Source organism: Ciconia boyciana, chromosome 1 (genome assembly GCF_034638445.1).
Source record: "Ciconia boyciana chromosome 1, ASM3463844v1, whole genome shotgun sequence".
Lineage (NCBI taxonomy): Eukaryota > Metazoa > Chordata > Aves > Ciconiiformes > Ciconiidae > Ciconia > Ciconia boyciana.
In genome coordinates this window covers 134286486-134300330 of record NC_132934.1, presented here as the reverse complement: position 1 = coordinate 134300330, position 13845 = coordinate 134286486, and the positions used below count along the sequence as shown (strand labels likewise).

At 37.0% G+C, this 13845-nt stretch overlaps 1 protein-coding gene across 4 annotated transcripts in view; it reads left to right on the top strand.

The window, feature by feature from the left end:
- CDKL5 (cyclin dependent kinase like 5) overlaps positions 1 to 13845 on the top strand; it is a 142821-nt gene that overhangs the window by 46672 nt on the left and 82304 nt on the right. For 3 of the 4 annotated variants that reach the window (XM_072849174.1, XM_072849152.1, XM_072849168.1), the window contains exons 2-3: positions 4530 to 4760; positions 5328 to 5362. In XM_072849174.1, the coding sequence (XP_072705275.1) occupies positions 4697 to 4760; positions 5328 to 5362 (99 nt within the window). In that variant the 5' untranslated portion in view covers positions 4530 to 4696. Of the gene's footprint in view, positions 1 to 1115; positions 1231 to 4529; positions 4761 to 5327; positions 5363 to 13845 lie in introns of those variants that run through there. The other variant, XM_072849160.1, reaches the window with a different exon arrangement.

The window sequence follows — 13845 nt, the reverse complement described above, 5'->3', positions numbered from 1 at the left end:
CCCGAAAAATAACTATTTTCTTAACCCTGTCACTTGTATATTCTGCTATAACACTGAATTGGGTGCTTGTAACTTTAATTAGGGTTTTCCTGGAAAATTTCAAGAAATAGAACTACACATACAAAGGGGAGGAGAAGGAAGAGGTGCTGTCGTGGTGATACATCATGACTAATAGAGGCAGTTAATGCTTCCTTTCATGTGTGTACCTTTTACGACAGAAGACGTGCCAGGGTGTGGATTAATGCATAACCATCAAAGACAGATACTTATATGGTATAAGTTCTTTACATCTGCTTACTGAGCTGCTGTTTTGCTAGTGAGCAAGTGAAAATGTACCCAGCCTCTAGAAATTTAGTTGTATCTTCTCAGTGAGTAAAAATAATAAACAAATAAATAAAAAGATTATGCTTCTTGTTTTAGGAGAGCAAGGGGAGTATATTACCTACTGGCAAGAAGCTTTTTAAAAGCTAATGGATGACTTTGAAGTCAATTAGAAGTTTGTAACAGGGTGCAAATTGTACTCTTTCTGTCTTGATATATGAAATGAACTGTATACTTGATATATGATATACTTATATACGAATCTGTGTATTTCTAGAACAGTTTTATTTCTCCAGATTTTGTGAAGACAAATGTCTACCTCGAGTTTTTTATAATTCTCACTAAATGTCTCTACTAACTATGTAAAAACTGCCTCCTCCCCCAGTTATTGATGATTATGAAATAATAAATAGCATTTTTATTTAGGATTGAGGCCTTGGAGTGAGTGGTTAAGTTGGATGCTTTTGGGTGATGCTCTAGGATTCTTAATGGTCATGAAGGGAAAAGGAATTGGGGAAGAGCTAGGGGTTTTCCCCATTGTTTTAATTTAAATGCAAATGATCAGGTACCATAATGCTGTAATGGTCTGTATGTTCATTCCCAGAATGTTTATACAGTTTTCGGTTTTTACATATAAGCCTTACATGCTATTGCAAAACAACTACATTTGTATTAAAATATCACACTGTTATAGTTCTGGATTAAGAAAACTAATTTGTCTTGTTCATTTCATGATGCTTCATTTTGCTGAATTGGCTCTGTGTTTTGTAGAATGCCATGGTAACATTGAGACCATCTCAGAGATCTGTTGGTTTAATTCATAAGTTGTTGATGTGCTGTGAGTCTGGCTGCCTCAGAAGGGGATGTTAGGAGAATGAATGCTATTTCCCTACTGAGAACCTTTGAGAGGTAAAGAACGGCCTTATTTCCTCTTCTGCAAGGGTTATCATTCTAGCCAGCAGGCAACTTATTAAAACAGACCTACATGGTGCTCAGTGCAAAGAACAAAATTGTCGTTGCTATTAATAAGGTTTTCCTTGCTATTTCCAGTGTTCAGCTTGAAAGAATCCAGCCTGTCTTCACTAAGTTACAGAATAATGTAATTCTTGCTATGGATAACTTTCTTGAAGTTACTTTTTTGGTTAAAACTTCTAGATTTTTTTTTTTAATTTTTATTATTACAGTTACTCACTCTGCCATTCACAAGACTCTGTGTTGTTCATGCAGTTTGAATTCATGTTACCAGATTCCCTGCAAGAATCAGCGATTTTAAGAACAGTCTTAACAAGGCCAGTGCCTTTCGAAAAGCAGAAAAATCCCAGAAAGTTCAGCTGGTACTGCCACCGAGCAAGTAATTTTAGCAGTTTCTTTTCAATCTTTCAGGAGCTTTTGAAGGCAGAGATCTCAAGTATATACCTCTTGTCTAGGGATTAGATGGGTCTAGCTAGTCTGAGTTCACTAATGTTGCAGGAGAGAGCTAGTTTGAATTACTGCCCTGCTTGAGGAGATGTGGCAGAAGAGCTGGGGCAAAAAGTGTTTGGGTATGAATCCATACTACTGCTGCATGCCACTTGTCCTTTCATTAGCTCTCCTTTTCATTTCAAGATTAGGTTCTCATGAAGTGCTCTCAGCAGAGTTGTGCACAAAGATGACTCTGGAGCTAGCGCAGAAGAGATGGGTCACTCAAGTGCAGTTTTCTTTTGGGAGTCCCCCTGTATGTGCATCAGTATTACCTTTGCTGTCAGCCATGATGCACTTTGGGGAGAATTCGAGCAGCTGGTTTGTGTGTTTCTTTGGGCCAGTCGAAGTGTATCACTGATGGTGAATGAACATCGATAAGTGAGTTGACAGGCTTTTACCTTTAGGGAATTACATGAGAGTGCTGCTCTAGGTGCCATGCATCCAGGAGCATCAGTGTAACAAGCGGATCGCCTTTCTGTGGTTCTTTTAATGAAGTGAAAAGAGAAACTGCATGATCAGTGGGGAGAGCAAGATGTGTAGTACTGAATTTCAGAAAGGAAAGTTAGCTGCTTGCAAATCTAACCTTTATTCCCAATAAAAAAAATAGGATATGTACTGAATACACTTGCAGAACTCTTAAAAATAGAAAAAAAAAAAGTGGATCACAAGCTGCAGGCCTGTATAGCCTTAAGTAGTTCATGAGAAAGTTAGAAATGATGAATGAGGGACAGAGGAAACCGCATCTAAATGTCTTGTTGAGTTTTTGATACATTATCTCATAAGCTTCTTCACTGTTTTGTCATAGATCCAAAACGTATTGTGTACACTGTAAGGCAGAAAGACAATGTATGGTAATAACATTAGCAGATAAGTAATGAATGTTATTGCAAACTAATTTCTAGAAAGGCTTGTCCATGAATAATGTTGGGAACTGAAGTAGCGGATTTGCTGATGTTACTGAATAGTGCTAATAGAAAACAGAATATATGTTTTCTGACTGTTCCTTTCTTTCCAGCAAGTATTTTTGCTGTTCTGAACGTGGCTGACCTGTTTTCTTATGTCTTGCTTACGCTAGGGCATTAATGGTTCTTTCAAGGGCTCTGTAGCTGTATTTCTGTCACTCGGCTGCAGCATAGGGACAGCCAGCTGCGTCTGTGTGCCTGGCACGGGCCTGTTTCAGTAGAAAGCCGAAGCAGCTCAGTGCGGGCTCTGACCTCTTGTTGATGGGTGCAACGGAGCAGATGCTCTTGCTTTTCCAGGAGCTTTTTTTTTTTTTTTTAGTTCGTTACTGTAACCCGAAAGCCTGGACAAACAGCACAAAGGCTTTTGTGAAAGGAGATGCCAAATGAGATAGGATGAGAGTACATGGAAGAGAAAGGAAAGAGTATTTTATACAATTCACAAGTGAAGGAAAATTTGATTAATTAAAACAGTAAATTAAACCACTGAAATAATCCATTAAGGAGTGGGTAACTCTTTTTAAAACAAAAACAAACAAAAAAACCCCTAACCATCCCTTTAGTTTGGAAGTCACTGCTTTATTTTCAGTTTGTTTCCAAAATACTGTGGTTGATTACCTCTGAAGTTGCTTCTAAAATAACAAAACCCCCCAAATTATCTCCTTGTCTTGCTGAGGCTAGTGTCACTGTGATTTCCCTCCACCCTTGAGTTGTCCTTTTTGTTATGTGTGACTTAGTCAACACAGGGCTTTTGGCCAGCACCCCTAGTTTATAGTGAAATAGCAATGAGAATTCCCATTTGTGTAAGCTGAACCCAATGTTATTAGGTTACACTCACCCATTACACATAAGTTAAATGAATTCACTTCTATCCTGCCATCTTGTTCCTTGTGAGTAGTCCTGTTGTTGGAGCACTGAACTGTGGAAATGACATATTTCCAATTCATGGTGAAGCCATTTTAGCTTTTTTCCCATTTTTGAATGTGGGATGTTTGCCCTTAAAATTAGGGGAAAAAATGCACTCTCAATTAGCAAAACCAAACTTCAGCATGTTTAGTTTATCAGACTTCTAAGATTACAGGAGAGATGTAGTGAGCCTAAAACACACAAACACAAAAAACTTTGTTCTTTTCCTTGGGTATAGTTGCTTGATTTGACAAATTACTTGAATGTTTGGGAAACATGGAAAAAAAGCTTTGAAAACTTTTTTTTTTGCCATTTATTACATTTCCATTAAATAAGCCATAATGGAAATAATTTTCTAAATCTGATTGCTAGTCAGTCTAGCAAATTATTTCCTTTTTTTTAAACAATCACAAAAAATAGTAGTAGAATAATATTTTCTATTGTTTAGTGTTCTTTCTACTTTATCCTTTTTGTCATTACTGTGGACAAATAATAAATTGACTAAACACAATTTGTTTTGATACCTAGCTGTCAACATAACCAAACTGAGAACATAAGTAATTATAGGTGTATTTTTGCTCACTGAGGTAGTTCCTATCAACATTGTTATTTGCTTCTGTCCTGTAGAAACTAACTTTATGTAACTTAGTTGTTGTAATAGACATCTAAGTATGGGATTACAAGGCCAGCTGTTCTGTGAGATATGTTCTCAATAGGTTCCGTCCATTATACACGCTGCTAAGCTCTCTTGATCATAAAATGTAGAAGTAAATTTTCTGTTACAATTGTTAGACAATATTGGTGTGATGTATATACACCACTGCTCTCTCTTACTGAAATAAAACAAAGTACTAATTACATTATTTTATCTTCTTTCCCTAGGAAGCTACTGACTGCCTAGAAATTAAGAAAGGGTGTGAGAAGTCTTGTTGATCAAGGTGGAATTTTTTTTTTCCAAGAGCCTTTTCACGATTACCTTTTGCAAAATCTTTGGACGCTCCCCATTGTGCCATGTTTTGTGGCTCTCACCGTAAGAGGAATTTGTCTTGATGAAGATTCCTAACATTGGTAATGTGATGAATAAATTTGAGATCCTTGGAGTTGTAGGTGAAGGTAAGTAGTATCTTAATAAAAAATGAATTAAAATTTTATATAGATTTGACTTTGTCCTCCTGATGGTAGTAAGTTTTCATTTGCAAACTATTGCTTGTATGCAGATATTAAGAAACATCAGTTTATTCTCTATAGCTCCTACTTCCATTCTCAGATGGAAGGAGGAGTTTGGAAGATGAAAGAAAAGGAAGAGAAATGGGGCAGTTTTGTAATTTTTGGTGAGGCGTTTGGGTTTTTTTTGTGGTTTTTGGTGTGGGTTTTTTTTTTTAAAGTTTACTGTATTAATTTCTCTGTAGTGATATTAGGGAAATGCAAGTTATCAAACTTCTCTGCGAGTAGATTTTAAAAAATAATTTCAGCATTTAAAAATCCATTTACTTTCAAGCAATTTTTATAAACTTGTTTCAGTGCACAGAAATTTAGTACAGTACCTGTATGTGCAAGTTCTGGATAATAATACTGGGAACAACGTTATTTCTATAGCCAGGAGGTGACTGAAGACTGTTTTATCTTGCTGAGGTTTTTTTCTGCTTTGAAATGGTTTATCTCTTTTCTTCTTTGTTTCAGGAGCCTATGGCGTTGTACTTAAATGCAGACACAAGGTAAGTAAATTGCTTGAAGTCAGAGATAAATGTTGGTATTTGGGTGAAACAATGACTTCTGATGAGAACTGAGATGTTACTATGTATGAGGTGTGGCAGCTGGGGTGGGCTTTTCCTTGCAGTCAGTTATTCAGTTTAATTGCAATACTGTCAGAGAAAATGGCTACATCTAGTACCAAACCTCCATTTTTTGGTGTTTAATATTTGTCTGAAATATATGAAGTATTACTAATGTTTCATTAATCTCAACTAAGAGTTTTTACAAAAAGAAAAAAAAGTTGTTTTGGAATGCAGTTTACACTCAAGCAGTCTCAATTAGAATGTCAAATTAATTGCCAAATACTGCTGTATAAGCACTTACCTGTCTTGGGGGGGAGTGGGATCCATGTGGAATTTCTACAGCTGTTGCACAATCAAACTGCAGTAAGAAAGCACTGACTCCTATGCTTGTTGATTTTAATTTAGAAGAGGAAGAAGTAAAAAAGGAAAGAAAAAACCCTGTTTCAGACAAAAATGAAGTCTAGCAACCTGTCTACACTATTTTAACTACTGTGTAAGCTGGGTGTATCTGAACTTGCTGCTCATCAACAGGGACCTCTGACATGAACTACTTTGCTGTCTTTGGAGCTGCAGTGTAGTCATATAACTTCTACTTCTCTGAAGCAAAACATGATCATAGAATGATTCATTTGTAGTGATGCAAGAACATATAAATGTTTTTGTATGTAGTTATACCTTTTTCTAGAAAAAGTTAACACTGTGCAGAGGGCCTGCGTTCCTGCGGTAGCTTTTAGCATGTATACAGAATGACTTTTGCACAGGACATATAGTTATATCTGGACTGGCTTACACTGTTAAACTGACTTAAATTTAAAAAAGGAAAAGAAAAAAAAAAAGAACTTGGAAAGATCCTGTCTCAAGCTGAAGCCTTGTCAGGCCTGGGGGAGACTATAACACTCAATAGAACAGCTTTGGTAAATTGTATATTTTTGCATAGTTTCAGAATAATAATTCAGGGTGAATAGTTTGAGAGCACCTGGGTGGCAATATAGTTCATACTAGGCAGGTCTCTCCTTTATGGAAGGTAACCTCACCAAGACTCAAGAAGTGTCTAGGATTTCCTGCATTGCTGAGTGACATTTAAGCTCTGCATGTCGTTAGTCATGTCCTCATCCGAAAGAGTTCAGTACTCCAAGAGTACAGTATAATGGCAGGGTAATCTGTTGTCTGAGTTCCTATAAGAATACCTTACAGTATACCAGATGACTAGAAAGGAAAGGCTTTCCTTTAGCAGAGGAAGGTGCTTTGTCCTACAGCCTCTGTAAGGACGCTGAATTGCTTGTGAGGATCTAAATTTTTAGGTAGTTGCACCATTTTTTTTCTGCAGCTTCAAGCTTAATTTAAACAACTGTATTGAAGTTCTAAAACAAAGTGGTATTTATTAAAGCTTCTAGCAAGTGGGTTTACTAAGACCTAGGGTTTCCAGTATTTGGAGATCTGAACAAAAGGCAAGGTATGTTGCTATTTTAAGCTTACTGATTTATGATTCTCACTTACTTAAAACAAGCTGCACAGAACCTCTAAGAGTAGATGACTTCAGGGGCTATCTGTTTTACATTTAAAAGTTAAACTTTGACATGCGTTTTTTCCCATCCTTCCCCTGGCTGTTTGTCATCTTAACTTTTTCCTTTTATACCTTGGTAAAATATGTTGAGACTGACCCATCCCTAGCTCCTTTGCAAGGTACTGCACAGATTCAGAGCAGACATGTCCTGCTTGTTGCCTAGATATACAAGGTTTGTTAAGAAAACATTTGATAATTGCCACAAGAGTTTAGTTCATGTTTAATTATAGGCATCATAATAAATAGAATTATCTACTAGTTTCTATATTTTTGATGGATTTAATTATTTTTTTACTTGGCTTATTCCTTTTAAATATGGAGGAAAAGTGGCTATGAAGGAAGAGAGTTGGAGGGACAGTATGAATTGGAGTTGAAAATGACAAAAGATGCTGCCTGTTTGCTCCAGATTTTCATTTACCTTAAGACAGAAAAGATCCAAATTACAGACAGAAATTTTTAAGGGTCTGATATTAATCATTGTCTAGAATGAATGTGATAGAACTGAAGTTGTAGAGAAACACCCTTCTGATGGGAAGGGGAAGGGAGGAAGAAAAGGTGAGAGAAGATTCTAATTCCTGTGACATCAAAGATGTTATAAACTGAAGGGGTGGGTTGTAGGTGCGGCCTAAAACCAGTCACTAATTAGCTCAAAATAGGAATTCCTATCAAACCATGGTAACAAAGATTGTGCATTAAGAAAAGTTACTTATATTCAAATGAAGAAAAAAACATATTGCAGGATGGTATACGTAGTTGTTCTCCTTGATCAAGAACTGGTTTTTAATACAACTTTCCTACTTGTATAGGAAAACAAAGATTTAATTCAATTCCATGAAATCTTAACAGAATTACCTGGAAATGCAAGGATATGTGGGGTTTTTTACTGTTTGGCTGCTTGATGGGCATACTTTTTTAGTATGGATGAAGAAAGTAAGAAGTTCTTCCACATGATCTGTCTGCAGGTAGCACAGTTGAACTTTGAGTGCATTACATAGTGAGTCTATTCAGCACCACATAAGAAGTCCAGAAACAGCATAAAAACTAGAGAATGTTGCCGTATTTTTAATGTATGTATGCTATATATCAGGCCATCCTTTGTCATGTTCCCTTAGCATGTGCTGCTTTTCTTTTTGTGCAAAGCTAGCAATTATGTCTTAAGAATTTGAATGTAGAAGTATTTATATTAATCTTTATAAATAGTGGTAACATGCCAGGATCAAATTCTCAGCTATTCTAAGTCAATGTATCTTCATTGTATTGGTGAGAGGGTAAATTTTGTGTGAAAGGAGGAGCTGGCCCCAAATTGCAACAATTTTCCAACATATAATCCACTAGTGCTTCCATAAATATGTAGCTTTTTGCCCCAGTGCATTTCATTGGCATGTGTATATGGATTTAAATTGGAGAGAATGGCATAAGGAACAAATACCTTGTCATTATTTATATGTGTTTTTTCTCTGCTAAGGGAACATTATCAGAAAAGCTAAAGTAGCTCCTCTAGAATGACTGTGTTTACATTATTATACAGCATGTTTTTATCACAAATCCTTTATTGCTAATTGTGGCTTGTGTATAAAGATTACTTGTTTATCTGTTTTTTTTCTGATGTGAAGCTAATACAAATACTGTTGAGAAAAAGCAGATCTGATATTCTGAAAACCTTTCTCCTTTTTTTTTTCTTTTAATGAGAGGACTTTTCATAAGGAAATATACTGGAGTACATTGTGTTTGAAAATACTAGAAATACATTTTATATTTACAAACTATTAAAATTAGCTGTCTTGGCTTATTTACTGCATCTGGGCTATATTTTTTGAAAAGAAAAGCCACTTGAACAGTTCAGCAGTGTCAGAGATCATGGCTGAGGAAAAGAATCTTTGCTTATGTTTAAGACTTGTCAAATATTTGCCCTTTAAATAAAACCACTATCCCCTTTACTTTGCAACGTGGGCTTGCAGCTTCATGCAGAGTTATCCTTTGCTAATAGGGACTTAGGCACAAGTATTAGGAGGACTCTGACATCAGATACAAAGCTAATAGGATGATATTGTGACTTAAAATCAGTAAAATGATAGGAAGGTGCTGTGGGAAAGCCATAGGTGTCCAAAGACAGGCACACTGAAGAAAGAAGCCTACAGGAAAAAATTAAGCTGAAAGTCAGTGTGAAAAGGGAATGTATTGATATACTGTGAGATAATAAACTGTGTATATAGGGGGAACATAGAAAATGGTAGCTGCAAATAGGAGGAGTTCATAGACATGAGGTGAATACATCCTTGGATGACTGAGATGTGGCGACTGTGTCTAGGTAGACAAGATGATGACACTGGAACAGGGGGTCATTCCTTAGAATGAGGCAGAGCTCACCACAGGGCCGGGCTGGAGAGGAGGAAGGATTTGTACTAGCAGGCAGTCAAACCAGAGCTGTTCTACTAATGCTTTGAAAGCAGTGATTCTAACTTCTGCTTTAGTTCCCATCCGCAGAGCATGCATAGTGGTTTGCTTTATCTAAGCAGGGTTTTATTGATGTTCAGCTGAATGTTTGAGAAGGACGCAGATGCAAGTCTGTAAAAAATAAGGTCATTTTTTTCTTCAGAGCAGGATTTCATTATTATCCGGTAAATAAGGAATAGACTGCATCTTAACAAACAAGCATGAAACACTTAGACGCCTAAAGCTGATCATTATATAAATAACAAAGTGTGCTAGCTGACGGTTTTCCACTTTTAGACCTGCTGGTGTGGGGAGCTCGCAGAAACTTGCAGGAAAAAACACTGAAAATATGCAAAAGGGAAGATGCCTATATACATATATCTGTATGTATAAATTTATGGGCTTTTTTTAGGTTAGCTAGGTGTGCAGGAAGGTGTGTGGTGATGCAAATTCTCTGAAAGCACAGTAGAAATTTTTGAGTTCTCTTAGAGTTATCCTTTCTCTTGTTATGTGCGGTGTGTTATCAGAGTCCTTGGAGCCTGAAGGGGTACAGAAATTTTAATTTAGAAATTTAATGCCAATTGTTCTTATATGTACATAATCTCCTGCCTAATAAGATGTTTTTTCTGGTCTCTTATTTTTTTTGTGTGCATGGTTTTGGTTGTTCTTTATAGTATGAGGTATTTTTAGACCTTTTTTTTTTTTAAGATAAACACCACTGAATTCCTTTATTAAAAACAAACAAAAAGAAATGTTAGTCTACAGAATCATTTGGCCACTTCAGTGCATTGAAGAATAACCTTTCTAATAGGTTTAATACTTCCAGGCTATTTCCTCTTAGCCTAGTATTTAATTTTGTCTTGTCTGTGCCTTGAGTAATACTCTTGCATTGTCTTCTGATAAGTTGTGTGTGTGTCTCAGAATATCTGAAAGAAATATTTACTGACTTCTTAAAGAAAGGTATCGAAAATTTGAAAAATACTAATTCGAAAATATAATGGATATGCCTATGTAACAGAATCATTAGATTTCATTTGAGTATCTCAGCCTTTTCTGTGTCTTTTATCACTAGATCCCCTACTGACCAGGAGGGTCACAGCTTCCCTAGTTTTCCCTTTGAAACCGATGTTTTTCTGTTCCTTCAGGTAGCCCATCTCCACTTCTGCACTCTTTGTGCTACTTGTTTGTGTTTGAGCTCAGTCAGGAATTCCCTGTTTACCAATGCTGGCCAACTCGAGAAACTTTTCCCAGCTTTCTGCGTGTTGGAGTGGGCGATTCCTGTGCTTTGAGGAAGTCATCCTTGTAGAACAACCAGCCCCCCTAAACCCCTTTACCCCTTAGGGCTGTCTCCAAGCAGGTCCTTGAACAAGGTGAAACCTGTTCTGTTGAAGGTCCAGGGTTGTGATTCTACTGTCCCTCTTTCTTAATTCTTTCAGGATCTTAAATTCCACTATATCATGGCATTTTGCATCAGGAGATGCTGGTCTGTTCTCATCCCAGTAAGAAAGGCACTCAGACTCTGTAAAATGTCATTTAAAGTGCTATTTCTTTATAGTATTACCTTTATTAAAGTAAAAATGCTACAGATAATCTTACAGCACTTTAGGTGCTGGGAACCTTGAGTTGTGCAGCATCAAATGGGCCTCTGATCAGGGTGCAGCATCCTGTGCAGACTGTGTCTGTAAGAAGGGGTTACCCCATTTTCATTATTCAAGGTATTACAGGATTGTCTTACAAGAAAACTCTTTTAGTTATTTCTACTGTCAAACAGAATGGATGTTCATGTGTGAACTTTTTGCTGTGCTTTTAGATTAAAGGCAAGGCCACGCAGGTGATATAATGGCGGGTCCTGAGGGGGAGCTGCCTGCAAGCTCCTCTCTTAGAAGGAGCTGGCTGAGTTTGTCCTGCGGCCAAGGGATTTGTGCAGCACAGCACAGGCCTGGGCATCCTCAAGTGAACTCTGATGTGGATCGTGAGCTCTTTGATGTACAATGGTCTTCTGGTCAGAGTGACTACGCATGGTCACTACCTCTTAGGTTATCATCAACCTTCACATTCCTATTGGTTCAATGGTCAGTTGTGTCAAGAAATTGCCTTCTGCATCTTCCAAAAATCTCTTGTCTCCTTCGTGCTGTATTACCCTTGCAGCAGATGTTGGAGTGCGCTAAGTCCTCTGTGAAAACTGGACTTTATTATAAGGCTTCCTTTAAGAAGGCTTTATCTATTTTGCTCTCTTGATCAGGTGCTTTGAAGCAGATGTCCACCCGAATGTGGTGTTCTGTCTTCTAACCCTCATGCAAAAACTTTTGACTTGTTTCTTACCTATTTCAAAGCAAATGTCCATGCATTCAAGCCTCCCTTTCTTTTGCAAGAATCTCCTTGCCTTCTTAGCTCGTCCTCCTCAAAATATCCTGAGTCTGTTCATGGCAGTGCTCCAGTCATGTAAGCTATCCCACCACATTTTCTGTAATCCTATTGAGTGGCTTAATCATCTAGGATGATGGGTAGTTTGATAATGCATGTTTCTATAACTGTGCACCGAATCCTAGTTCCTCCTGTTTGTTTCCTGTGACGCTTGCATTTTGTGTATAGGCACCTGGGACCTGGTCCTGCTGCTTTCACAGAAGGAATAGGAACGTCATGCTGATAGAAAATTTGGGGTGTCTCTGATGTTATCATAAAAACGGAGTTCTGAATTTGCCTGGTAGATGTTAGAATCCCTTCTCCAACTCATATATCTGCTGATGTTATTAACATTGTCTTACTCTTCTCACTGGAAATCTGCTAACCCTTCTTTTTATTTTGATGAGTTTCTTTTTAGTGTCAAAATTAAAAGGTAAGTGTACTTGTTTGTGAAAGTTGCGTGTATCTTCAGTGTGTTGTGTTTTCTGACATTCTTGCTTTAGATCTGGCTTTCATGGTTCCTTAGCTCTCCAGCATGTGTTAAGCCAAGTGCTTGGACTAAAGAATACAGTCTTCATTGCAGTTTATCTTTAACTTTTTTTCTGACATTATCTTCTGTACTGAAATGGATACAACTCTTTTTTTTCTTTTACTTCAGATTTGACTAATTTGACAGTAGTTCCTGTTTGGATGACTGAGAAATGAAATGATAAGTAAATGAAAAATCTGAGTTCCCAAAATGAGCACGGATTGCTGTCTGCATTTTTTCCCCTCAGTGTTATAATCTTTTGTATGATTGAGGTAGTATGAGCTGATTTCAGATTTTGACTACTCAGCTAGAGGATAAACTAGCACTGTCTGGTATTTGAACCTCAGAATACTAGCTGTGCTGATTTGGAAGTTTCTGGTTCTTGGAGTTTGTATTTTACTAAACTTCTTGTAGTACTGTGAGTTAAGGAGAGATATTTCTATCTGCTTTTGACAGAGATAGGTACTAGGTACAATATTGCTGTTCAACATTTTAATGACTGATCTGAAAGGAAATATGAAAGTACTGCTGTTAAAAGTTATGGAAAACAGACCACAGTGGTAAGCAACAGAAGATAATGCAGAGCATTTAGCATTATGTGGCAAGTGATGCAATTCAGGCAAAGCAAATTTTAAATATATGTATTTCTTCATATACAATTGACTTTCAAAATTAGAACCTTGCAGCAAAATTTGAATTGTTAGGAGCATTTTGAGTACTCAGTTTTATTTCAGAGTAAAGCTGAAAGCTGAGTAATGCATAGAGTTTTTCCAATCTACTACCTGATATACACAAGTGATCATTTTGAGTTAGATGAGTTCAGCTAGCTCAGTATCTTAAAAGTGACTTTGTAAGAGGTAAACAACAGATTAAGAACAGCGCAGGCATGTTGTGATACTCCCCACAATATTGATAGTCTCTAACTGGTACGGTGCTACTGGAAAGTCATTATCACCAGAATATTCTAGTACAGATTATGCCAGCAGTGTATTTTTTTATTACCTTATCCTGTGCCTAAAGCCATCTGTCCTTTAAGTCTTCTATTTGCTTGTGTGTACTGTTTAAAATATTAACCAATATATCTGTATACTGTGTAAAGTATTCTGTCCTTATGCATTTTTTTATATACCATCAATTTACATATAACTATCCTTCACCTAAAACCAGGTAAAAAGTACAGTGCCAAATCCTACTGATTTATGTCTAAGATGTCACATATTCTCTCATTGTTACTATTGCTATCTCATTGCTGCCTCTGGTTATGTCCTCAAATTTTTTGCTGATCTTTTTCTTTGATTTTTGTATGTAATTAAAAGCAGCATTGCTAATTTTCACTACTAATCAAATGTGTTTTGGCTCTGTGGCAAGATTTTTGTTTTTAATCATGGCTGAGGGCAAATCTCTGTGCAGCATACCGTTTTCTTTCAGTAATGGCAGCTTACCTATGGAGGATTATTGCACTTAATGCTGTTGTTCCTCAGGCTGAAGCACCAA